Source organism: Salmo trutta, chromosome 6 (assembly GCF_901001165.1).
Source record: "Salmo trutta chromosome 6, fSalTru1.1, whole genome shotgun sequence".
Classification (NCBI taxonomy): Eukaryota; Metazoa; Chordata; class Actinopteri; order Salmoniformes; family Salmonidae; genus Salmo; species Salmo trutta.
This window is the reverse complement of record NC_042962.1, coordinates 54,294,337-54,319,617: the sequence shown is the minus strand read 5'-3', so window position 1 is coordinate 54,319,617 and position 25,281 is coordinate 54,294,337. Positions and strand designations below refer to the sequence as shown.

The 25,281-nt window shown below is 46.7% G+C and overlaps 1 protein-coding gene across 4 annotated transcripts in view; it reads left to right on the top strand.

Moving 5' to 3' along the window:
- LOC115196319 (collagen alpha-1(XVIII) chain) overlaps nt 1-25,281 on the top strand; it is a 60,991-nt gene that overhangs the window by 25,760 nt on the left and 9,950 nt on the right. Inside the window, exons 1-16 of one of the 4 annotated variants that reach the window (XM_029757037.1) lie at nt 480-899; nt 15,839-16,386; nt 17,512-17,592; nt 17,736-17,795; nt 17,936-18,011; nt 18,656-18,712; nt 19,541-19,683; nt 19,850-19,867; nt 19,974-20,180; nt 21,854-21,880; nt 22,073-22,135; nt 22,236-22,319; nt 22,424-22,477; nt 22,583-22,717; nt 22,857-22,913; nt 24,589-24,633. In XM_029757037.1, coding sequence (XP_029612897.1) covers nt 737-899; nt 15,839-16,386; nt 17,512-17,592; nt 17,736-17,795; nt 17,936-18,011; nt 18,656-18,712; nt 19,541-19,683; nt 19,850-19,867; nt 19,974-20,180; nt 21,854-21,880; nt 22,073-22,135; nt 22,236-22,319; nt 22,424-22,477; nt 22,583-22,717; nt 22,857-22,913; nt 24,589-24,633 — 1,818 coding nt within the window. In that variant the 5' untranslated portion in view covers nt 480-736. Of the gene's footprint in view, nt 1-479; nt 1,770-15,838; nt 16,387-17,511; nt 17,593-17,735; nt 17,796-17,935; nt 18,012-18,655; nt 18,713-19,540; nt 19,684-19,849; nt 19,868-19,973; nt 20,181-21,853; nt 21,881-22,072; nt 22,136-22,235; nt 22,320-22,423; nt 22,478-22,582; nt 22,718-22,856; nt 22,914-24,588; nt 24,634-25,281 lie in introns of those variants that run through there. The other 3 variants (XM_029757035.1, XM_029757038.1, XM_029757036.1) reach the window with 3 other exon arrangements.

Below are 25,281 nucleotides of genomic sequence, written 5' to 3'. Positions count from 1 at the left end.
AATACCGCTAACTTGATTGATAGTTAATTAACTGTAACACACTTTCTGACTGGAGTAGTGTTCCGTAGACAATGAGGAGTAATCACAACATTATTCTTGGAGCTGTGGACTCTTTTTATTTTATTTTGGGAACATTGATTGAACTGCTTCATTTGAATATCAACCAGTCAGCAGAGACTGTTTAGTGTTCCTATCAAACAACCCAGAGATTTTCCTTCTAGGGTGGGGAGTGTGTGTGTGGTGTGTGTGTGTGGTGTGGTGTGTCTTCTGTCTGTGTGTGTGTGTCAGTGTGCATGTTCTCTTCATTGAGGACTGTATGTCTGAGGGGACCCACTCATCAACCTAGCAACAGGAGGGAGGGGCCAGAATGTGAGGGAGAAATTCATATTTACCAATGAAGCCCCTCTCCAGCACTGTAACCCCGCCTCCTCATGTGGATTTCCCTGTGTGTGTGTGTGTGTGTGTGTGTGTGTGTGTGTGTGTGATGATTCTGCAGTGGGCCGGTGCATGGAGTGAAATAGTGAGCTGTGCTAGAGGGAGGGTCAGTGTGTGTGTGCATGCTAACAGTGTGCCGTATGGACAGAGGGGGCTTGAGTGACTGTTGACTAGCCGGCTAGTAGGCGGAGGAACAGTAAGAACACAGACAGAACTCAGTGCTTGTTGGATCCAGTATTTGTTGTGGAAGCTATACTCTCAGACCAGGAGGTTCTGGGGGACGGTGGGTTGAAGGAGCGGGATGTCTAAGATGACGTTGTGGTTGGGCCTTCTCCTGGCTCTCAGCGCAGGTCGTCTGGATGCTTGGTTCTGGAACAAGGACCCTGATCCTACTACCCAAGCCCCAACGAAGGCTCCAACGAAGGCTCCGTCGCTGGGCAAGGAAGGAGGACAGCCCAAGAGAGGTGAGGAGAACCTGGCAGGGGTTGGGGAAGAAATCATCAACGTGGCTGATGGGATCCGTAAGTTTGTGCAGACGTGGGACGCGACCCCAACCACTTGGACTGACGGAGGAGTGGCGACCCCTACCACACAGACGGTTAATAAGGAGGAGTCTGGGTCTGGGGAAGGATCTGGGTCTGGGTCTAAGGAAGGATCTGGGTCTGGGGAAGGATCTGGGTCTAAGGAAGGATCTGGGTCTGAGACGGGTTCAGGATCAGGGTCTGGTTCAGCATCTGGTGTAGGGTCTGGGTTTGGATCGGGGGCTGAGTCTGGTGTAGGTTCAGGGACCGGCTCAGGTTCGGGGTCAGGGCTTGGAGAAAGGGAAAGCTTGGTTCTCCCCACTAACCTAACAGGGATGGTGGAGGATGACCTCACAGGGGTTGAGGGGGTGAAACAGGGCGAACCAAAGACCAACCTCTCTGACATCACCTCTCATGACCATAATGGAACCTGCCACCTCGTGCCCTCTGATTGGCCGATCTGCATATCAAGGGGGTCGAAGCATTTCTCGCTGCCCAACTTCCTGAACCACACCTCTGTGGAGGAGGTTGGCATGGCCCTGAGAGAGTGGGCATGGCTGGCCAAGGCGGGGTGCCACCATGGAGCCGAATGGTTCCTCTGCCTCCTCCTGGTGCCCAGGTGCCCGCTGCCTGGCCAGGTGCTCGCCAAGGTTCCCCTTCTGCCCTGCTGCAGCTTCTGCCAAGTCCTGCAAGACAGCTGCTGGCCAGCCCTGGATGACGGGCGACTTCCTGTAGAGTGTAATTTGCTGCCCGACAGGGATCAGGAGGCGGGGTTGCGGTGTCCGCCATGCGTGTCAGTTAGTAATCGGAAAGGTAAAACCGCGGGTTAGAATGTATCCTGTTTGGAGATACATTTTGAATCCGGTTGTCTGGTCATGACAGCTGTGTGTGTGTGTGTGTGTGTGTGTGTGTGTGTGTGTGTGTGTGTGTGTGTGTGTGTGTGTGTGTGTGTGTGTGTGTGTGTGTGTGTTTGTGCATGCGCACGTGTGTTTAACACACCTTTGTGAAGCAGCATAGACACGTGTTATCCTCACATTTGAGCGACTTCAAAATGCTTGGCGGCGGTGTGGACTTTCAGTCAGGGACTGCTGATGATTGTTCCTTGTTTTGGGGTCAATCATACTCCACTGCACGTGCTCAGAAGTGTGACATGAACACAAGCATGACTGACCGCCACTATAGACCACCAAACTGGGAGAATTTGCATGTTGTGTATGAATGTTAACGTTAATAATAATGTTTTGTCTGCATAGAGTGGAGACAATCCATGAAATATACATGAAGCATTGGACAAAATCATGCTACAGCATGTTGTTTTCCGACAGTGGAAAATTATTTTCCTGCATTCTTCCCAATGCAGCGTTTATGAGTGTTCAGATATGCTCGTACTGTAGGGTGGACGTGTGATTCATGTGATGCAGTAAAGAAGCATATGGAGAAGTGGAAAATGCACACTGTTTAGAATCTGTTCTCCAGGGTTCGGCCCCACAAAGGGACAGGAAGACTTCTATAAGAGCTACCTCGGCTTTAGCTCGGCAGGCTATGGCAGCTCAATCATTCCCTGCTGAGTATGCATGGGAGAATTGATTGTCTGAGTTCAGAGTCACAGCACATAAAACGCATCAAGCCATATTTATCACACAGCTGTTTCCCCATGGGGATTTGTAAGTGCTCAGGTTTCTTAGCATGTTATTGAAAATGTTTTTTATTGTCCGTGTTAACTTTACTTTTACCAAGTAGGGTAGGAGTTTAGATAAAGTTGAAAAGTTATCATAAACCATAGTCCTGTTGTTACGCTCGTCGATGGAAGGATTGGACCAAGGTGCAGCGTGGTAGGCGTACATCTTAAATGTATTAAATGAACACCGAAACAAAAACAAATACAAACGAAAACGTAACGTTCAGTAGGGCATACAGCACAGTACCAAAAACAAGATCCCACAAATAAGGTGGGAAAAAAGGCTGCCTAAGTATGATCCCCAATCAGAGACAACGACAGACAGCTGCCTCTGATTGGGAACCATACCCGGCCAACAAAGAAATAGAAAACTAGAATGCTCACCCAAATCACACCCTGACCTAACCAAATAGAGAAATGAAAAGGCTCTCTAAGGTCAGGGCGTGACAGTACCCCCCCCCCCCCCCCCCCAAAGCTGCAGACTCCGGCCGCAAAACCTGACTCTATAGGGGAGGGTCCGGGTGGGCATCTAGCCTCGGTTGCGGCTCCGGTGCGGGACGTAGACCCAGCTCCGCTCGCGGATCGGCCATCCGCCATCTTCGGAGGAACCGGACCGTGGATCGTCGCCGGAGGAACCGGAACGTGGATCGTCGCCGGAAAGCCCGGACCGTGGGTCGTCGCCAGAAACTCCGGACTGTCGCCGGAGGCTCCGGACTGCCGACCGTCGCCCTGACCGTCGCTGGAGGCTCCGGACCGCCGACCGTCGCCGGAGGCTCCGGACCGCGGACCGTCTCCGGAGGTTCCAGACTGTAAGCCGTCTCAGGAGGTTCGGGACTGTAATCTGTCTCAGGAGGTTCCGGACTGTAAGCCGTCTCAGGAGGTTTCTGACTGGGAACTGTCGCCGGAAGCTCTGGACTGGGAACTGTCGCCGGAAGCTCTGGACTGTGAAGGTGCACTGGAGGCCTGGTGTGTGGAGCCGGGACAGGTGGCACCAGACTGGTGACACGCACTTCAGGAAAAGTGCGAGGAGCAGGCACAGGACGTACTGGACCATGGAGGCGCACTGGAGGGCTGGAGCGTATAGCTGGCACAATCTGTCCTGGCTGGATACTCACTTTAACCCGGCAAGTGCGGGGTGCTGGCACAGGATGCACTGGGCTGTGAAGGCGCACTGGCGACACAGTGTGTAGAGCTGGCGCAGGATATCCTGGACCGAGGAGGCGTACTGGAGACCAGGAGCGCTGAGCCGGCACAACCCGTTCTGGCTGGATGCTCACTTTTGCATGGCAAGTGCGAGGAGCTGGCACAGAACGCACCGGGCTGTGGATGCGCACTGGAGACACATTGCTTATCTCCGCAAAACATGATGCCTGACTGGTCACACGCTCCTTAAAGCGAGTGCGGGGAGTTGGCTCTGGTCTGAAACCTGGCTCCGCCAACCACCCCTTGTGCCCCCCCCCAAAAAAAAATGTTTGGGGCTGCCTCTCGGGCTTCCGTCGTGGTCGTGAACTTCGGAGTCGCCGTTGATCCTCCCTCGATGCCTCCGTCTGCTCCCATGGAAGGCGATCCATTCCTGTCTGGATCTACTCCCACATCCAGGATCCCTTTCCGTCCAAGATATCCTCGCATGTCCAGGATGTCTGCTTCTCCTGGCCACGCTGCTTGGTCCGTTTGTGGTGGGATCTTCTGTTACGCTCGTCGATGGAAGGATTGGACCAAGGTGCAGCGTGGTAGGCGTACATCTTAAATGTATTAAATGAACACCGAAACAAAAACAAACGAAAACGTAACGTTCAGTAGGGCATACAGCACAGTACCAAAAACAAGATCCCACAAACTAAGGTGGGAAAAAAGGCTGCCTAAGTATGATCCCCAATCAGAGACAACGATAGACAGCTGCCTCTGATTGGGAACCATACCTGGCCAACAAAGAAATAGAAAAACTAGAATGTCCACACAAATCACACCCTGACCTAACCAAATAGAGAAATGAAAAGGCTCTCTAAGGTCAGGGCGTGAAACCTATAAAATAGGGGTTAGGCTGTAAAGCCACTATTTTTGGAAGGCTCATTTGAAAGAAATGCATAGCAGTGTAGTAGTATACATATATGTCACTGTTTTCCTTTAGTTGTAATACATGACAGAATAGGTCAATATGAGACATGATAGAAAGACTGTTTCCTAATATTGTTTGTTTCCATAGTTTGCACTCGTCGTGTTTTTGCACGACAAGATAAATTACTTCAGCACATGTTCAGTTGTGATTTACTTGGTGCTTCTGTTTGCCAAGCAAAGCTATGGAACAGCACCGTGCTTGTCAGCATGTCGTTCTCTTCTGGGGTGCATTCCTAGACTTGTACATACACACTGAATCAAACACACACACACACTCACAGTGCACTCTTTCCTTTGTTTACTTGAGTTCACTTGTCATTTGAGATGGGAGTTTAAATGGAAAGTCCCTGTTTTGTTGTGGAGTTGACGTTAGTCTGTTTTATGGGGACTGTCCCTTAGGCCTCTCTACCACTGTTGTGCCTTTTTATATTCCAATATCCTGTTTTACTGAGTTCACTAAGTTTGTCCTATTAGCATGAAAGGTGGAGATGGATGAAGGGATGCATGGGTTGATGGGTAGGCTGATGATGGACCTATAGGTAGAAGGATGGAAACAAACAATTACAAACAGCCATCTTAAGATTTGACTCAACTATCTAGCTGAAGAGGGTCAACCATCTTGTCTCTGTCAATCTACAAAGCATTTTCACGCCACTATCTGTACCAATGGAATTCGGCTTGGTGGGCGACAATCAATCCGACCCTTATCGAGATTCGCCAGCTTCCTTTCATTGCCATCTTTATATTACACAGCCTCCATGCTGCATTCTAGTATTTCTGGGACTCAATCAATGTCTGAAATCAGTGAGCATGAGGATTGGAATGTAGAATGTTTCTAGGAGGAGTGGATGATGCCTTCTCAGCAGAGCAGACCACTGCAGTCTGAACAATGGATTCATCTCATCCACACTGGTGCTGTTATGGACAGTATGGGGTGCGTGGCTGGGGGTGGTAGATTCATGGAAAATGATCTGCTCTGGGGAAGAGTGTGGCGATTGTGCTCTCTGGTTTGGGAGAAAGGGTGAGGGTGTCTTTGCATGCCCCCTTCCAACAAGGAGCTGTCTGATTCGGACCAGACCGGGGCACTGAATCTCCACGAGGGGTCATGGGTCGCACCCACATTTTTACACAGTCTGTCAGTGACAGTTGGATGTAAAGGGTCGAAATGAGTCAATGAAACGTCCAGTCATCCATGTGAAGAAGAGTAAAGAGCAAAACAAAGAGAAAGAGAGAGTCGTTTGTGTCGGGGATTTACCAGTTCATTACATGTGAAGGTTCACGTTGGTTCACTGGGAAACAAGTGGGTGGTATAGCGTTCTTGTTGCCCGCATTGATGTTATCCTGCAGTGGATCATGTTTCGTCATAAACAAGTCTTGATTTCTGTCATATCTGTTATGTAAATGGATATTCTAGGTATGTAGGTAGACAAACCATTGCTCTACAGTATACCAACTCAGATCACTGCAGACAGTTGAATTCCCAGAGGATTCCAAGTATGGGTAAACATTTTGAAAGATGGGCCCTTGCCAGAGAAAACCTAGCAGCTGTGGCGCCAAATGTTATGTTATGTATGACCAATCCAACCATTAGCTTGAATAGCAGAATGGAGCTTTTCTGACTTTCAGCCAATTTAGCCAATGTACAAGGTTGGATTTAGTGATGTCATCTTTGTGGAGTGCTCTGCTTTCTTGTTTCCTGTTCCATCGTCAGACATCTTTAACTGACCATAGCTGGCCAAATATGGATTAAGGGCTGACGTGGGAACAGTAGAAATGCCATAGATGTCACAGCTGTGTTGCCTCACTCTGAAGTGTTAACTGATGGGCTTTCAGTTCTGGCACTGCTCCCCATTCTGTAGCTCTCCAGGTCCAGTTGGTCTGGTCCCCTGGGATGTGTCACAGCTGGAGAGGTTGGACCATTTAGACTTTCTAACAGGGGGGTCCTTGGAGAGAATGAAAAGTGGAGGTAGATACTCTATATCTCAAACACCAGCTGACTGACATCTGTCTGTTTCTGGTACAGTAAGATCAGTGTTTCACATTACAGCCTGTTCCAATGGTATTTGATGGGCTAGTCACCACTTGTAACAAGCATTGCAAGTTAGCACCAATAAACAATGATGATGACTTTTAGCTACTTACATTTATTTTATTTATTTTTTTACCCCTTTTTCTCCCCAATTTCGTGGTATCCATTTGGTAGTTACAGTCTTGTCCCATTGCTGCAACTCCCGTACGGACTCGGGAGAGGCGATGGTCAGGAGCCGTGCGTCCTCTGAAACACAACCCTGCCAAGGGTTGCTTCTTGACACGATGCCTGCTTAACCCGGAAGCCAGCCGCACCAATGTGTCGGAGGAAACACCGTGCACCTGGCGACCGTGTCAGCGTGCATTGTGCCCGGCCCGCCACAGGAGTCGATAGTGCGCGATGGTACAAGGACATCCCTGCCGGCCAAACCCTCCCCTAACACGGACGACACTGGGCCAATTGTGCACCGCCCCATGGGTCTCGGCCGGCTGCGACAGAGCCTGGACTCGAACCAGGATCTCTAGTGGCACAGCTAGCCTTAGACCACTGCGCCTCTTGGGAGGCCCCCGGCTACTTACATTATTGTAATTAAAGTACATTCTTATGTCTGTACAGTACTTTTTGGCACTGTCATCTTGGAACCTGGAGTTTTAAATAAACAGTTGTTTGGTGTTCGGCCTCTGGGTCTCTCTGATGCATCATTGAATTAGGAAAATAGTTTTCTGTTGCTCTTTGTACACAGTTAGTAGGCCTTCTCATTTTCCCAAACAATTACTTATTACAGTTTTCAGACGAAGAGAACAGCACCATTTCTTCAGCACGGTCTCGAGGCAATGAAGACTTTTACAACGAGGTAGCTTTCTTTTAACTTTTTTTATTGTTCACTGTGAAATACCTACGTTTATTTAAAACAGAGTGAAACTCAGACATGAGGTAACTAGACGGACTGTAGATGAGTCAATGTTTGGGTTGCGGGACATTTTAGGTACGCCCTCTTGGCTTGTTATAAAAGGAAGCTCTTTGATAGGATAACAGAAGTGAAGATGAGAGGATGAAGATAGGATAGAGAGGCGAGGGGATAAAATAATGTTATACAGTACATACGGAAAGTATTCAGGCCCCTTGACTTTTGTCACATTACAGACTTATTCTGAAATGGATTAAATAATCCCCCCCCCCTCGTCAATCTGCACATATTACCCCATAATGACAATGCAAAAACAGGTTTTTCATTTTTTTCGCAGAAAAACTCAACAGAAACACCTTATTTACATAAGTATTCAGACCCTCTGCTATGAGAGTTGAAATTAAGCTCAGGTGCATCCTGTTTCCATTGTTTCCATTGTTTTCTACAACTTGATTGGAGTCCACCTGTGGTAAATTTAAATTGACTGTACATAATCTATATAAGGTCCCACAGTTGACAGTGCATGTCAGAACAAAAACCAAGCCATGAGGTCGAAGGAGTTGTCCGTAGAGCTCCGAGACAGGATTGTGTCGAGGCACAGATCTGGGGAAGGGTACCAAAACATTTCTGCAACATTGAAGGTCCCCAAGAACACAGTGGCCTCCGTCATTCTGAGCAATCGGGGGAGAAGGGCATTGGTCAGGGAGGTGACAAAGAACCCGATGGTCACTCTGACAGAGCTCAAGAGTTCCTCTGTGAAGATGGGAGAACCTTCCAGAAGGACAACCATCTCTGCAGCACTCCACCAATCAGGCCTTTATGGTAGAGTGGCCAGACGGAAACCACTCCTCTGTAAAAGGCAAGACAGCCTGCTTGGAGTTTTCCAAAAGCCACCTAAAGACTCTCAGACCATGAGAAGCAAGATTCTCTGGTCTGATGAAACCAAGATTGAACTCTTTGGCCTAAATGCCAAGCGTCATGTCTGGAGGAAACCTGGCACCATCCCTACGGTGAAGCATGGTGGTAGCAGCATCATGCTGTGGGGATGTTTTTCAGAGGCAGGGACTGGGAGACTAGTCAGGATCGAGGGAAAGATGAACGGAGCAAAGTACAGAGTGCTCAGGACCTCAGACTGGGGTGAAGGTTCACCTTCCAGAAGGACAACGATCCTAAGCACACAGCCAAGACAACACAGAAGTGTTTTCAGGAAGAGTCTCAGAATGTCCTTGAGTGGCCCAGCCAGAACCCGGACTTGAACCCAATCGAACATCTCTGGAGAGACCTGAAAATAGCTGTGCAGCGACGCTCCCCATCCAATCTGACAGAGCTTGAGAGGATCTTAAGAGAAAAATGGGAGAAACTCCCCAAATACAGGTGTGCCAAGCTTGTAGCGTCATACCCAAGAAGACTTGAGGCTGTAATCGAGTAAAGGGTATGAATACTTATGTAAATGTCATATTTTTTTTAATACATTTGCTAAAACGTCTAAACCTTTTTTTGCTAAGTCATTATAGGGTATTGTGTGTAGATTGAGGAAAACATTTTTTAAAATCAATTTTAGAATAAGGCTGTAACGTAACAAAATATTGAAAAAGTCAAGGGGTCTGAATACTATCAAGTTTCAACATTGACATAAATGTAACTGTTTATTTTATTCACTAAGGAAGATTGATTAATTCCCAGTGTAATGTATTGTTATGGATGTGAATGACTGCAGGTTGGTGTATGTATTCATTGGCAAGCAGGATTTTTGTAGCTACAAGATCTCTCACGTTTTTTCTAGATTGTATTCGTATAGTGCTTTCCATCATGTCTAAAAGTACTTCATACCGTAACTCAACCTCATCCACTAGCTCCTACCTGGGTGACACAACATGGCAGCCATTTTGTGCCTTACAGAAACCACCCACCACACATCAGCTCCAACTAGTTTTCTCAATGTATGTGTTGCACGCAAACCCTCCTCCTGGACATATTAAATGATTAGTCATGGTCTGAGAGCCAGTCGTTAGCCCTCGTCCCGAGCCACTTCAGCATGTTTAGACTGGCAGGCCTGTTGTGCTGGGCTCTGGGCCCAGACACTGGGTACTGTACTTAACAAAGCTTATTGGATTCCCACATGGCCCACTTTCACATGCATAGACACACACACACACATCCTAGTTTTGTTTTGGATTCTTTAGTTTGTGCATGACATTCTACGGTCAGTGCATGCATTGTTTAGGCCACTCACTTCACAAAATGATGCTGCCATGTTATTCCAAATATGGAAGTTCATGATATAGCAGGTGACATACAGAGATCAGGTGACTATCAGGTGAATAAGCTCAACTGACAGACATACAGTGCATTCAGTATTCAGACCCCTTCACTTTTTCCACATTACAGTCTTATTCTAAAATTGATTAAATTGTTTATTTTCCTCATCAATCTACACACAATACTCCATAATGACAAAGCAATAACAGGTTTTTAGAATTCTTTGCATATTTAAAATGTGCACTGTAGGCCATGGATTCCCCAATCTGGGGGACGTGGGAATATATTCCCTATTGGGATGGGACATCTGCAGTACGTAATCGACAGGATATTCCCTTAATCTATGTCTGACTGGGAATCCCTGGAATGCTGTAAGGTTCCCTATTACTGTAGTGCTGTGGAACGTCTCTGAGCGTTGCCAGGATAGCGTGAAGGATCAGACCAGTGTGGAGAATCATGGAATAATGTCAGATTGGGAACAGGGAAGAGAAGCTGCCTGCCTGGCCAGCCACCCTGGTCCCATGTGGCTCAGCTGCTAAATTACTGAAATGAAATGTGATCCTGGCTTGTGGTGGTGGTGTTCCCATGTTCTCCTCTGTCAACAGGCCATCTGCCTGCATGGGATTGGGAATCCCCATTCAATGCAGTGCAACTCAGTCCCAGTTGATTTTGTATAGTGCAGTACAAGTGAGTGAGTCAATGGATTCTCTATTATGACATCCATGTTGGCCAAACATGGCTGATATGTAACTGGCAATACTTCCTGACAGCTTTAGTGGATACATTCCATATTCCTCTTTTGTTCTGCCTCTCTTATCTATCTTTTTCATTATCGTTCCTTGTTATGTTCGGTAGACAGAAATAAGTTACTCCCTGAGGCTCCCTGCGGTACGGTTGGGTTAGTGTCTGCGGTACGGTTGGGTTAGTGTCTGCGGTAGTGTTGGGTTAGTGTTGGGTTAGTGTCTGCGGTACGGTTGGGTTAGTGTCTGCGGTAGTGTTGGGTTAGTGTCTGCGGTAGTGTTGGGTTAGTGTCTGCAGTAGTGTTGGGTTAGTGTCTGCGGTAGTGTTGGGTTAGTGTCTGCGGTAGTGTTGGGTTAGTGTCTGCGGTAGTGTTGGGTTAGTGTCTGCAGTAGTGTTGGGTTAGTGTCTGCGGTAGTGTTGGGTTAGTGTCTGCGGTAGTGTTGGGTTAGTGTCTGCAGTAGTGTTGGGTTAGTGTCTGCGGTAGTGTTGGGTTAGTGTCTGCAGTAGTGTTGGGTTAGTGTCTGCGGCAGTGTTGGGTTAGTGTCTGCAGTAGTGTTGGGTTAGTGTCTGCAGTAGTGTTGGGTTAGTGTCTGCGGTAGTGTTGGGTTAGTGTCTGCGGTAGTGTTGGGTTAGTGTCTGCAGTAGTGTTGGGTTAGTGTCTGCAGTAGTGTTGGGTTAGTGTCTGCGGTAGTGTTGGGTTAGTGTCTGCAGTAGTGTTGGGTTAGTGTCTGCGGTAGTGTTGGGTTAGTGTCTGCAGTAGTGTTGGGTTAGTGTCTGCGGCAGTGTTGGGTTAGTGTCTGCAGTAGTGTTGGGTTAGTGTCTGCAGTAGTGTTGGGTTAGTGTCTGCGGTACGGTTGGGTTAGTGTCTGCGGAAGTGTTGGGTTAGTGTCTGCGGTAGTGTTGGGTTAGTGTCTGCGGTAGTGTTGGGTTAGTGTCTGCGGTAGTGTTGGGTTAGTGTCTGCGGTAGTGTTGGGTTAGTGTCTGCAGTAGTGTTGGGTTAGTGTCTGCGGTAGTGTTCGGTTAGTGTCTGCGGTAGTGTTGGGTTAGTGTCTGCGGTAGTGTTGGGTTAGTGTCTGCAGTAGTGTTGGGTTAGTGTCTGCGGTGGTGTTGGGTTAGTGTCTGCGGTAGTGTTGCGGTAGTGTTGGGTTAGTGTCTGCAGTAGTGTTGGGTTAGTGTCTGCGGTACGGTTGGGTTAGTGTCTGCGGTAGTGTTGGGTTAGTATCTGCGGTAGTGTTGGGTTAGTGTTGGGTTAGTGTCTGCGGTACGGTTGGGTTAGTGTCTGCGGTAGTGTTGGGTTAGTGTCTGCGGTAGTGTTGGGTTAGTGTCTGCGGTAGTGTTGGGTTAGTGTCTGCGGTAGTGTTGGGTTAGTGTCTGCGGTAGGGTTGGGTTAGTGTCTGTGGTAGTGTTGGGTTAGTGTCTGCGGTAGTGTTGGGTTAGTGTCTGCGGTAGTGTTGGGTTAGTGTTGGGCTAACCAGGCCACAGCTGTGACTGCCCTAGTGCCCTGTCAGATGGACCAATAGCTGTTGCATCCGATGAGAAGCTGCCTCCCCCTCGCCCTCTCTGCCTCCCACTAATTGGCTGAAGTCCCACGAAATCCCACGGGATCTTCAGCTAAGCTTCGGTTGACTTGCAGGTTTAGAATGTAGGTAGCATAACAACAGTGTCCAGTGAGACCCTAGCTGGTTTAGCAATATGGTGTGGGAGTGAGTACAGACTGTACAGACTAAGTGGTGTTGCTGTGTTAGTGTGTGGAAACATATGTTTGGGATTAGTCCAAAAAGTGTTGAGTCTCTTGTTCCAATTCATTTTAGCATGTAGTACGATAGTCCTTGTGTATTGGTTGTGGTCCAAGAGCTGCACCCCAGTGCTATCCAATAGTCAAATTTAGCCATTCACACAAGTCACAACTGGAAGTATGATACTAATATGTACTTTAAATGTAGGCTTACTCAACCACCTGAAAGGGCATTCATAGATTTAGCCCGTGGTAACTTGTAGAATAGACACTGGCTGGAATGCAATCTTAACCAATCAGCATTCAGGATTTAGACCCACCCGTTGTATAATCTTCATTATAAACTGGGTGGTTCAAGTCCTGAATGCTGATTGGATGACAGCCGTGGTATATCAGACCCTATACCATAGGTGTTACTGTTTTAATTACATTGGTAACCAGTTTATAATAGCAATAAGGCACCTCGGGGGTTTGTGGTATATGGCCAATATACCACGGCTAAGGACTGTATCCAGGCACTCCACATTGCGTCGTACATAAGAACAGCCCATATCTGTGGTATATTGCCCATATGCCACACCCCCTCGTGCCTTATTGCTTAAGTATGATATGATATTGCACTTACTTATGAATGACACTTTTGGCCATTGCAAAGTTAGATCCCCTTTAGGATACACTATTAGCTATTGGAATAACTCCTCATGGCTCAATCTAGATCCTCTGAGACTAAATGACTGGGTTACGGAGTTCACTTCCCCTGTTTAAGTTTACATCACTGGAGGGATAGGAAATCTCAAGTATCTCTGGTTCGTGTGACATTCACATTGTACAGTGTGGGCTTTTCTGTAAACAGCTGTCATAAATCTACTCTGACAGTTCACCCATGAGAGGATGTCTGTCTGTCCAGTGTTTAGTTCCCTAGAGGTGCTATTTCATGTGAATGGGATGGTTAGTCTCATGTAACTTCCTCATTTCCCTCTAGGCTATTTGAGTCCATGGGAACTGGATTACAGTCAGATGTTTTTCCATGCTAAAACAGCCCAAGTTCATTTGACACAGTCTTTGCCTGCTGAACCCCAAAACTCTCTCCATAAAGGCTTATTTTTGCTTTTATTTTACATCTACTACCTAGCTTGGTCAATCAGTCTGAAATCATATTGAGTCTGAAGCCCTATTGAGTCTGAAGCCTTATTGAGTCTGAAACCCTATTGAGTCTGAAGCCTTATTGAGTCTGAAACCCTATTGAGTCTGAAACCATATTGAGTCTGAAACCCTATTGAGTCTACTGGGGTTGGTCCATGTGGTCTGAGGTTTGATATTTCACTCTGCAGCAGACCTTTGCTGACATTTCGCTGACCTTTCGTTAGGTCACGAGTTGGTACTTAATGGGCACATACTTCAGTTCAACGTCTAGTTTTGATTTACATTTGGTTGAGTTGTCAGCTAACGTGAATTCAACGTGAAATCAACAAAACATTTCACCATGTCATTGGATTTGAGTTAAAAGTTGGGTTAAATAAAAACTAAATTCCCTTACGTTGATGACTTTTTTCAAATTTCAATCAGTTTTCCACTTTGATTCAACATCATCGCATATCATTTTTTGTTGTTGAAACGATGTGGAAACAACGTTGATTCAACCAGTTTTTGCCCAGTGGCTATGTTGTTTTCTCCACTGCACATGTATGTGTATGACCTGAGGCACTCATCCCGGCTAAGTCACTTGGTGAAGCACAGCACACCAATCAAGGCATGATGCTTTCTAATCTGCTACTGCACTGTGCCCTTGTACCCTTCGGTAACCTCATGTCAATGATAAAGTACTCTGTGTATGCTTACTCTATGCCCGTAACAACTGACTCAGGATCAGTTTGGCTGTTTAGCTGAGGGTTAAATTTGGGGGTATGGTTAAGGAAGATGGTACAGGCTTAGAAAAAAAGGAGCTTTCTAGAAGCTAAAATGATTGTTCGGCTGTCCCCATAGTAGAACCCTTTGAAGAACCCTTTTTGATTCCAGGTAGAACTAGGGTTGCAAAGCTACCAGTAGTTTACCAAAGTTACCGGAATCTTCAGTCATTTTTGGTTATTAACAGAGAATAATATATGGCAATCTATCATAACTTTGGTAATTTATACTTGAATAACTTTTACAAAATGTATTCATACAGTATATAGGATTATTTTTTTTCAATATCTGTCCATATTGGCCACAGGTTTCTAGTATATAGACCATCTGGTTCAAGAAAAAATAGCCTAAATAATGAAACTCTGCAACTCGTACAACTATAGACTTTTTTCACAACTGCCACCAGTTTGACACTGAAACATTGTCAACAAATGTATAGTAAAATAAATAAAAGTGTGTAAAAAAAAAATAGATTTCATGCTGTAACCCTCATATTAAACACCAATGATATTCACTAAGTTGATGGTTTATATTTTGGATAATGTTTTTCAGCTTTTATATTCAATGTTTTATTTGAAAATCATCTTATTTAATTATTTAACACACTGTATGTTACATGTGTTACGGTCACACAGAGGGCCAGAGATAATTACAGACACCTGTGATAATCTGAAGTACCCAAAAGGGACACTAGATGTCTTGTGATAGATTAAATAAAATCCTTGAAAGATACCAACATTCTGGTAATTTACTGGTAAACTTTTTAAGTTTCCAGTAATATACCCTCCCTTTGCAATCCTAGGTAGAACCCTTTTGGTTCCAGGTAAAAACCCTTCTGGGTTCCAAATTGAACCTTTTTCACAGAGGGTTTTACATTTTACATTATCTTATGGGGACAGCCAAAGAACCCTTTTTGGAGTGTATAGCTGATCCTAAACCAGTGGTTAAGTGCGTAGCGTAAACAGGAGCTGAAAAAAAGGGTCTGGTCCAGAAACAACTCAAAGTCCCAAACACTTCATGTAGACTAGTCTGAAAGAAGCCCTAGGCACTTCATGTTTTACCTTTATTTAAACTAGACAAGTCAGTTAAGAACACATTTTTATTTTCAATGACGGCCTACCGGGGAACAGTGGGTTAACTGCCTGTTCAGAACAATAGATTTGTACCTTGTCAGCTTGGGGAGTTGAACTTGCAACCTTTCAGTTACTAGTCTAACACTCTAACCACCAGGCTACCCTGCCGCCACAGACTAAATGTAAACTTAATGTAGACTAGATGTGAATGAAGCCCTAGGCACTTCATGTAGACTAGATCTATAAGAATTGGACAAATCAGAATGCAAGGTTTTATTATACTGCTTACAGCTATCCAATGTTTTCAGATCTACACAGTGCCCTGGGACCTAAGTAAGGGCTAGTGCTTTGTTTCTGGACTGGGCCAATGGGACTCCTGTACTGTAAGCGCTGGTTTCGTGTGTGTAACCTCACTTCCTGTCCTGTCTCCTCCCCTGCAGCAGAGAGTGGTGTGACTCTACTGCAGCTGATTGGAGACCTGTCTCCTGATGAATCCCGGGCCGGTCCGGGGGGGAAACCCGCCTACTACTTCGGAGGGCTGGATGGGCTGACTGCTGCCGGACAGCTGGCCCTGGCCCACCTCCCCAACCCCTTCTACAGAGACTTCTCCCTGGTCTTCCAAATCATCCCCTCCAGCCCCGGGGTCCTCTTCTCCATCACAGACGCCTCCCAGAAGTTCATGTACGTGGGGGTGAAGCTGAGCGCCCCGGACGCTGACGGCAGGAATCAGAAGATTCTGTTCTACTACACAGAGCCCGACTCTGAGGCCTCGTACCTGGCTGCTAGTTTCACCGTGCCCTCCCTGGACCTGGTCTCCTGGACCAAGTTCTCTCTGTCCGTGTTCAATGACCAGGTGACCTTCTTCATGGGGTGCGACGCCTCTGGGAAGACGGTGAAGTTGGAGCGCTCGCCGGATGACATGGAGCTGGACAGGGGGGCGGGCATCTTCGTGGGTCAGGCGGGAGGCGCGGACCCTGACAGGTTCGAGGTACAGTATGGATCGCCAACCACACCTCTAATGCTGACCTGACCACACATTTACCTCTAACTTTATTGTTCTCTCATGTAAAACATCTTTATTGTTCCCTCATGTAAAACATCTTTATTGTTCCGTCATGTAAAACATCTTCATGGTTCCCTCTTGTAAAACATCTTTATTCTTCCCTCATGTAAAACATCTTTATTGTTCCCTCATGTAAAACATCTTTATTGTTCCCTCATGTAAAACATCTTTATTGTTCTCTCATGTAAAACATCTTTATTGTTCCCTCATGTAAAACATCTTTATTGTTCCCTCATGTAAAACATCTTTATTGTTCCCTCATGTAAAACATCTTTATTGTCCCCTCATGTAAAACATCTTCATGGTTCCCTCTTGTAAAACATCTTTATTGTTCTCTCATGTAAAACATCTTTATTGTTCCCTCATGTAAATTATCTTTATTGTTCCCTCATGTAAAACATCGGTATAACTCTTCCCCTAAAGTCTCTGTCGTTCTGCACCCCTACCCTCAACCCTCGCTCTGGTGTCAAACCCCATGTGACCATCACATGTGGTTAGACAGGTCAGTGACTATGCTGAGGGGTCAAAGTTGAAAGGCCAGACGACAGGACAGGTCAGCTAATAGATTTACTAGAGGGAGGAGGGGTTAGTGGTGCTGTGTTAGTGAGATGTGACTGGCTGTCTGGCTTTCCTGTTGCCAGTGACACATACCTGACTGAGATTCCTGAGGGAGCGATTATTGAGGGATTTACCCCCGAACAACGTGTGGGTTTAGGTTTCATCTCACTCACTCACACCTGCTGTTTTTAACAGGCAGTGTGTTGAAGCGTGCATTCTCATAGTCTAACTCTATCAGGCCCGTGGGAGAGATTTAGAACCCGGTCTGTTGTTTCAGCAAGACTCTGTCTGTTCTGAGTTAGTAAGGCCACGGTCAGTCAGACACATTCTCTTTACATTTTATTGTATATTAATGGCTTTGATCCTGACTAGCATCATTAAATTCATACTGCCCCAATGGCTATACAGTATCTCCTTTCTCACAGCCATCAGTGTGTTTGTCTGTGTCTCTGTGTGTGTGCCTGTGTCTGTGTGTCTGTGCGTGTTGTGCAGGGGGCGATCGCTGAGCTGAACGTGGTGGGTAACCCTCGAGCAGCTGAGCTACTCTGTGAAGACGATGATGACTCAGACGCTGTGAGTGATTTAGACTGTAGAACCAGACACAGTTTAGTAGGAATATGATGTGATTCATGTCAACTAACGTTTTCTCAAATGCCTTGACTTGTCTCTGTTTGTCTTGCTGTCTCTCTCTCTCTCTTTCTCTGTCTCTCTCTCAGGCCTCAGGAGACTTTGGCAGTGGGGATGGGGACAGAAGAGAGACCGGCAAAACTGTAAAGGTATCTTCTTTATCCTATGTTGTCCTGTTAATCTATTCTGTGATGTGGAGATAGAAGGAAGGATTTACTGTGAAAGTATTGGATCAGGGTCTGTCTGTCCTGTCTAACCTTCCTCTCCTCTCTCTCTTCCATCCTGTCAGACCACCCCTCCATCTCTCCGACCGGTGCCAGAGCCCCCTCTGACATCATCAGTGAGCGACAGGCTCTCAGAGACAGGTCAGTAGGCTGAGTCGAACAATGATGACATCATCTGTAAAGTTACCCTCCAAAATATTACTTAGGTTTATTGAAAATGCGCATATAATAGTCAACCAACCAAGCTATATTTAGAGTAACTGCAGTGCTAACAAAAACGGTTGATGTAAAAACTGTGAAACTATCTGTCATGGAAATATGTACCGAGTGTAATACCACACTACTTGAGAACCTTGTTGCTCGTTACATACGGTATGCTGGGATATACAGCACACTAGCACCTTCTAGTGGAGAAGGTAGACATTACCTTTAATTTTCCTTCAAGAGTGGCTGATTGTAAAGGAAAAGGAAAGGGATACCTAGTCAGTTGTACAACTGAATGTATTCAACTGAAATGTGTCTTCCCCATTTAACCCAACCCCTCTGGGGGGGGGGGGGGGGGGCTGCCTTAATCGACATCCACGTCATCGGTGCCTGGGTTAACTACCTTGCTCAGGGGCAGAACGATAGATTTTTAACTTGTCAGCTCAGGGATTCGATCCAGCAACCTTTCGGTTACTGGCCCAACGCTCCTACCCGCCAGGGGATTGTTGATCATTGTTAGTGTTTTCTAGTGTACGAACTAGGCCTGCAGGTAAAAGTGTGTTTGTGTTGATTGACTGTAGGTGACAGGAATCATCAGACCTCAGTAGAGTCCAGACCAGGGTCAGGAGGTCAACCAGGTAGGTCACTGGAAACTTTGTCTGTCCGTCCGTCTGGCTATATTATAAACACTCTCCAATGAGGTCCAGTGGAGTTCCCTGACAACCAGTCCCTGATTTCCAGGACAGTATACCCTTACCACTCCATGTCAGAATTCAGGGAAGCTTCACTGGACTAGGTTGATGAGATCTCATCATGCCCTCCTCAGCATGTCCTGTCTGCATGGAACTCTGTGGAGTAGGTTGGCATGGAACTCTGTGGAGTAGGTTGGCATGGAACTGTGTGGAGAAGGTTGGCATGAAACTCTGTGGAGCAGGTTGGCATGGAACTCTGTGGAATAGATTGGCATGGAACTCTGTGGAATAGATTGGCATGGAACTCTGTGGAGTAGATTGGCATGGAACTCTGTGGAATAGATTGGCATAGAACTCTGTGGAATAGATTGGCATAGAACTCTGTGGAATAGTTTGGCATGGAACTCTGTGGAGCAGGTTGGCATGGAACTCTGTGGAGCAGGTTGGCATGGAACTCTGTGGAGCAGGTTGGCATGGAACTCTGTGGAGTAGATTAGCATGGAACTCTGTGGAGTAGGTTGGAATGGAACTCTGTGGAGTAGGTAGGCATGAAACACTGTGGAAGGGGGGGACAAAGGTAGTAGGACGCTAACTGAGGATAGAGGATGCTAGTGATAGTGATGATGACAGCAACATTCATGCCGATGATGACCACGATGTTACTTCTGACGTCTATTCTAAGACCCACCTCTCCCTCTCTCTGTGTCTCTCTCCCTCTCTCTGTGTCTCTCTCCCTCTCTCTGTCTCTCTCCCTCTCTCTCTGTATGTCGTCAGGCCCTACTGGTTCTAACAGAGAGAAGGGGGACAAAGGGGAGAAGGGCAGTCCAGGGGACAGAGGTCCCGCCGGGTCAAAGGGGGACTCGGGGTCTTTCTCCAGCTCTGCCTCTTCATCAGGCGGAGGAGAACGTGGAGAAAAGGTACTGCATGCTGCCTGGCACACTACTGTGTGTTATACACCCCCTATAACTGATGACCCCCATAGCTGATTACATCTGATTCAGACCGACCACATACATGCCTCTGAGACACATGTAATAGTTCCAACATTACATACAACTTGTCTTTGTCTCCTTTTTCTTTCAGGGAGACAAAGGCTTGAAGGTACGTTTTGACTTTGTCCTTCCCAGCTTCTTTTTATTTGACTTCATCTTAGCTAGTCATTGAAGTGATCAGATTAAATAGGTAGTTGATTGTTTTCTTCCCACAGGGCAGTTCTGGTTTTGGTTACCCAGGCTCCAAGGGGGACCGTGGCGTACCTGGTCCCCCTGGCCCTCCTGGCCTTGAGGGGCCAGCTGCCCAGGTTGTGAGGCTAGGGGACGGCTCTGTGGTGCAGCCAGTGGCCGGGCCAATGGGACCGATGGGGCCCCCAGGGGTCAAAGGACCAGCAGGACCCCAGGGACCAGAGGGAGAGCCGGTGAGTTGTACCATACCTTCTGACATACAGTGCATTCGGAAAGTATTCAGACTCCTTGACTTTTTCCACACTTTGTTACGTTACAGCCTTATTCTAAAATGGATGAAATCGTTTTTTCCCCCTCATCCATCTACAAACAATACCCCATAATGACAAAGCATAAACAAGTTGAACTGAAATATCACATTTACATAAGTATTCAGACCCTTTACTCAGTAGTTTGTTGAAGCACCTTTGGCAGCAATTACAGCCTCGAGTCTTCTTGGGTATGACGCTACAATCTTGGCACACCTGTATTTGGGGAGTTTTTCCCATTTTTCTCTGCAGATCCTTGCAAGCTCAGTCAGGTTGGATGGGGAGCGTTGCGGCACAGCTATTTTCACATCTCTCCAGAGATGTTAGATTGGGTTCAAGTCCGGGCTCTGGCTGGGCCACTCAAAGACATTGAGACTTGTCCCGAAGCCACTCCTGCATTGTCTTGGCTGTGTGCTTAGGGTCGTTGTCCTGTTGGAAGGTGAACCTTTGCCCCAGTCTGATGTCCTGAGCGCTCTGGAGGTGGTTTTCATCAACTATCTCTCTGTACTTTGCTCGTTCATCTATGCCTCGATCCATCCCTGCCACTGAAAAACATCCCCACAGCATGATGCTGCCACCACCATGCTTCACCGTAGGGTTGGTGCCAGGTTTCCTCCAGACGAGACGCTTGGCATTCAGGCCAAAGAGTTCAATCTTGGTTTCATCAGACCAGATAATCTTGTTTCTCATGGTCTGAGAATCTGTAGGTGCCTTTTGGCAAACTCCAAGTGGGCTGTCATGTGCCTTTTACTGAGGAGTGGCTTCCGTCTGGCCACTCTTCCATAAAGGCCTGATTGGTGGAGTGCTGCAGAGATTGTTGTCCTTCTGGAAGGTTCTCCCATCTCTACAGAGGAACTCTAGAGCTCTGTCTGAGTGATCATTGGGTTCTTGGTCACCTCCCAGACCAAGGCCCTTCTCCCCCGATTGCTCAGTTTGGCCGGGTGGCCAGATCTAGGAAGAGTTGGTGGTTCCAAACTTCTTCCATTTAAGAATGATGGAGGCCACTGTGTTCTTGGAGACCTTCAATGCTGCAGAAATGTTTTGGTACCCTTCCCCAGATCTGTGTCTCGACACAATCCTGTCTCGGAGCTCCACGGACAATTCCTTCGGCCTCATGGCTTGGTTTTTGCTCTGACATGCACTGTCAACTGTAGTACCTTTATATAGACAGGTGTGTGCCTTTCCAAATCATGTTCAATAAATCGAATTTACCACAGGTGGACTCCAATCAAGTTGTAGAAACATCTCAAGGATGATCAATGGAAACGGGGATGCACCTGAGCTCAATTTCGAGTCTCATAGCAAAGGGTCTGAATACTTATGTAAATAAGGTATTTCTGGGGGGGTTTTGCAAACATTTCTAAAAACCTGTTTTCGCTTTGTCATTATGGGGTATTGTGTGTAGATTGCTGATTTATTTTTTATTTATTTAATCAATTTTAGAATAAGGCTGTAACGTAACAAAATGTGGAAAAAGTCAAGGGGTCTGAATACCTTCCGTAGGCACTGTATTCTGTGTAGAGCATTCTCACTTTATTTGGTCTCAGTACATTTTGTTTGAATTGACTGTAACAAACCATATCTATTTCATTCCCCAGGGGGATCCAGGAGAGGATGGCAAATTAGTGAGTGTCACTTTCTGATGTTTTATCCCATTGATCTCATGTCATGGGTTTTTATTCATTGTTAATTGTGTGAGGAGAAATACAGTGGTAGTCAGATGTCATTATTGATAAGCGGTGGTGGTCAGTAGAAGTGGTCAGACAGTGTCAGCCTCACTAAGCTGTGTCTTCTCTCTCTGTCCCACCACAACTCAGGGACCTCCCGGAGACAGAGGGTTCCCAGGAACACAAGGAGACTCAGGGGTCAAAGGAGAAAAGGTAAAGGCCAGAAGCCATTTATTTAAGAGCATGAGTATTTGAATATTATTGGAGGTGCCCAAAGGTTAAATACTGAGTGTTTTCCCTGTGACCTCTCCAGGGGGATCGTGGTGATGGTCACCCAGGACCCAGGGGTCCTCCAGGGCCACCTGGACCCCCGGGCCCAGGGACAATTGACCGCGCTGTGAGTCAACCACTACAGCATCAGGCCATTCAGCCATTAATTCATGTGGATCAGACATGAATATACCAATATACCACTTTTAATGTTTCTTAATTTGTCCCTAGACATTTGTGGATATGGAAGGCTCAGGAGGATTCCCAGATTTAGAGAAAATACAGGTATGTTTTAGCCGATGCAGAGATTTTGAGTTTGGCCCAGAAAAACGACTTTTCACAAACGGTATATTGTGAAACCCAAGACTGTTGTGTTGACTGTTTCTTTAGACTCTCCGTGGTCTACCAGGCCCCCCCGGGCCCCCAGGTCCCCCTGGCCCCTCAACCGGTGGTGTCAGCTCCCATGGGTCAGGCTCTTTCGGGCCCCCTGGACCTCCCGGACAGGACGGGACCCGTGGCCTACCAGTGAGGACCCTCTCGCTACTATATCTGACGTGACCATATGTTTTGTGCCTAGATAACTTTAGCCAGCACAACTACAGCATTGAAATGAATGTCTTGATTTGTTGACCATTATGTACTGATATCATGCTGTGTTTTTCAGGGGCCCGCTGGTCCACCTGGCAGGCCTGGAACCGCAGGACCCAGTAGCGGAGAGAAGGTATGAGACAGGGAGGAGACTTATTTTATTTCAGCTCAACTGATCATATTAAACTGAGCAAAAAAAGAAACGTCCTGTCACTGTCAACTGAGTTTATTTTCAGCATGTGTAAATATTTAACATGTGTAAATATTTGTATGAACATAAGATTCCACAACTGAAACATAAACTGAACAAGTTCCACAGACATGTGAATAACAGAAATGGAATAATGTGTCCCTGAACAAAGGGGGGGTCAAAATCAAAAGTAACAGTCAGTATCTGGTGTGGCCACCAGCTGCATTAAGTACTGCAGTGCATCTCCTCATGGACTGCACCAGATTTGCCAGTTCTTGTTGTGAGATGTTACCCCACTCTTCCACCAAGGCACCTGCAAGTTCCCGGACATTTCTAGGGGGAATGGCCGTAGCCCTCACCCTCCGATCCAACAGGTCCCAGACGTGCTCAATGGGATTGAGATCCACGCTCTTCGCTGGCCATGGCAGAACACTGACATTCCTGTCTTGCAGGAAATCATGCACAGAACGAGCAGTATGGCTGGTGGCATTGTCATGCTGGAGGGTCATGTCAGGATGAGCCTGCAGGAAGGGTACCACATGAGGGAGGAGGATGTCTTCCCTGTAATGCACAGCGTTACGATTGCCTGCAATGACAACAAGTTCAGTCCGATGATGCTGTGACACACCGCCCCAGACCATGATGGACCCTCCACCTCCAAATCAATCCCGCTCCAGAGTACAGGCCTCAGTGTAACGCTCATTCCTTTGACGATAAACGTGAATCCGACCATCACCCCTGGTGAGACAACCGCAACTCGTCAGAGAAGAGCAATTTTTGCCAGTCCTGTCTGGTCCAGCGACGGTGGGTTTGTGCCCATAGGCGACGTTGTTGCCGGTGATGTCTGGTGAGGACCTACCTTACAACAGGCCTACAAGCCCTCAGTCCAGCCTCTCTCAGCCTCTTGCAGCAGTCTGAGCACTGATGGAGGGATTGTGCATTCCTGGTGTAACTCGGGCAGTTGTTGTTGCCATCCTGTACCTGTCCTGCAGGTGTGATGTTCTGATATACCGATCCTGTGCAGGTGTTGTTATACGTGGTCTGCCACTGCGAGGACGATCAACTGTCCATCCTGTCTCCCTGTAGCGTTGTCTTAGGCTTCTCACAGTACGGACATTGCAATATATTGCCCTGTCCACATCTGCAGTCCTCATGCCTCCTTGCAGCAAGCCTAAGGCACGTTCACGCAGATGAGCAGGGACACTGGGCATCTTTCTTTTGGTGTTTTTCAGTCAGTAGAAAGGCCTCTTTCATAACTGTGACCTTAATTGCCTACCGTCTGTAAGCTATTAGTGTCTTAACGACCGTTCCACAGGTGCATGTTCATTAATTGTTTATGGTTCATTGAACAAGCATGGGAAACAGTGTTTAAACCCTTTACAATGAAGATCTGTGAAGTTATTTGGATTTTTACAAATTATCTTTGAAAGACAGAGTCCTGAAAAAAGGGTGTTTCTTTTTTTGCTGAGTTTATATATCACTGTTTACAGCACACACAGAACTGGACCTTTGTATAGGGATCCTTTTGAGATTGTCTCTTTCTCTCTCTCTCTCTCTCTCTGTATCTCTCTCTCTCCCCCTCTCTCTTTCCCCATCTCTCTCTCCCCCTCATCCGCAGGGAGAAGCTGGTGATCTAGGTCTTCCAGGGCCCAGTGGAGAGAGGGTGAGCTCTGAAATACACCCATACTATCCCACCTCTAAATCTTAAATCTAAATATATAGCTTTTCACTTTGACCTTGTTTCTTTGGTGCTGTTTGGTGTGGGACTTCTCCTAGAGATCGATAGTCTAAACATGATGTTGGTGGTGGGACTTCTCCTAGAGATCGATAGTCTAAACATGATGTTGGTGTGGGACTTCTCCTAGAGATCGATAGTCTAAACATGATGTTGGTGGTGGGACTTCTCCTAGAGATCGATAGTCTAAACATGATGTTGGTGGTGGGACTTCTCCTAGAGATCGATAGTCTAAACCTGATGTTGGTGGGGGTGTGAGGATTTTCTCAGGATATAGATCTTCTCCCTTATGCTTGTCTCCCTCTAGCAAAACTCTTTGTCTGCCTTCTCCTCCTTCTCAAACTTTTTGACCAGTATCTTCAGCGAAGATGATGGGTCACAGGTACTAATGGGTCTCCTGCTATTGGTCCCTTGATTTCGACTGCATACTATTGGTTCCTTGGTTTCGCCTGCATTCATCACGTGGGGGAATCAACTCACTGAGAAAAACTCAAGTTCTCAGTGTGTTCATTATAGGAAATTGAATATTCGCTTGCTTGTTTGACTTCTGACATAACATCTTAAATAGCATGTCGT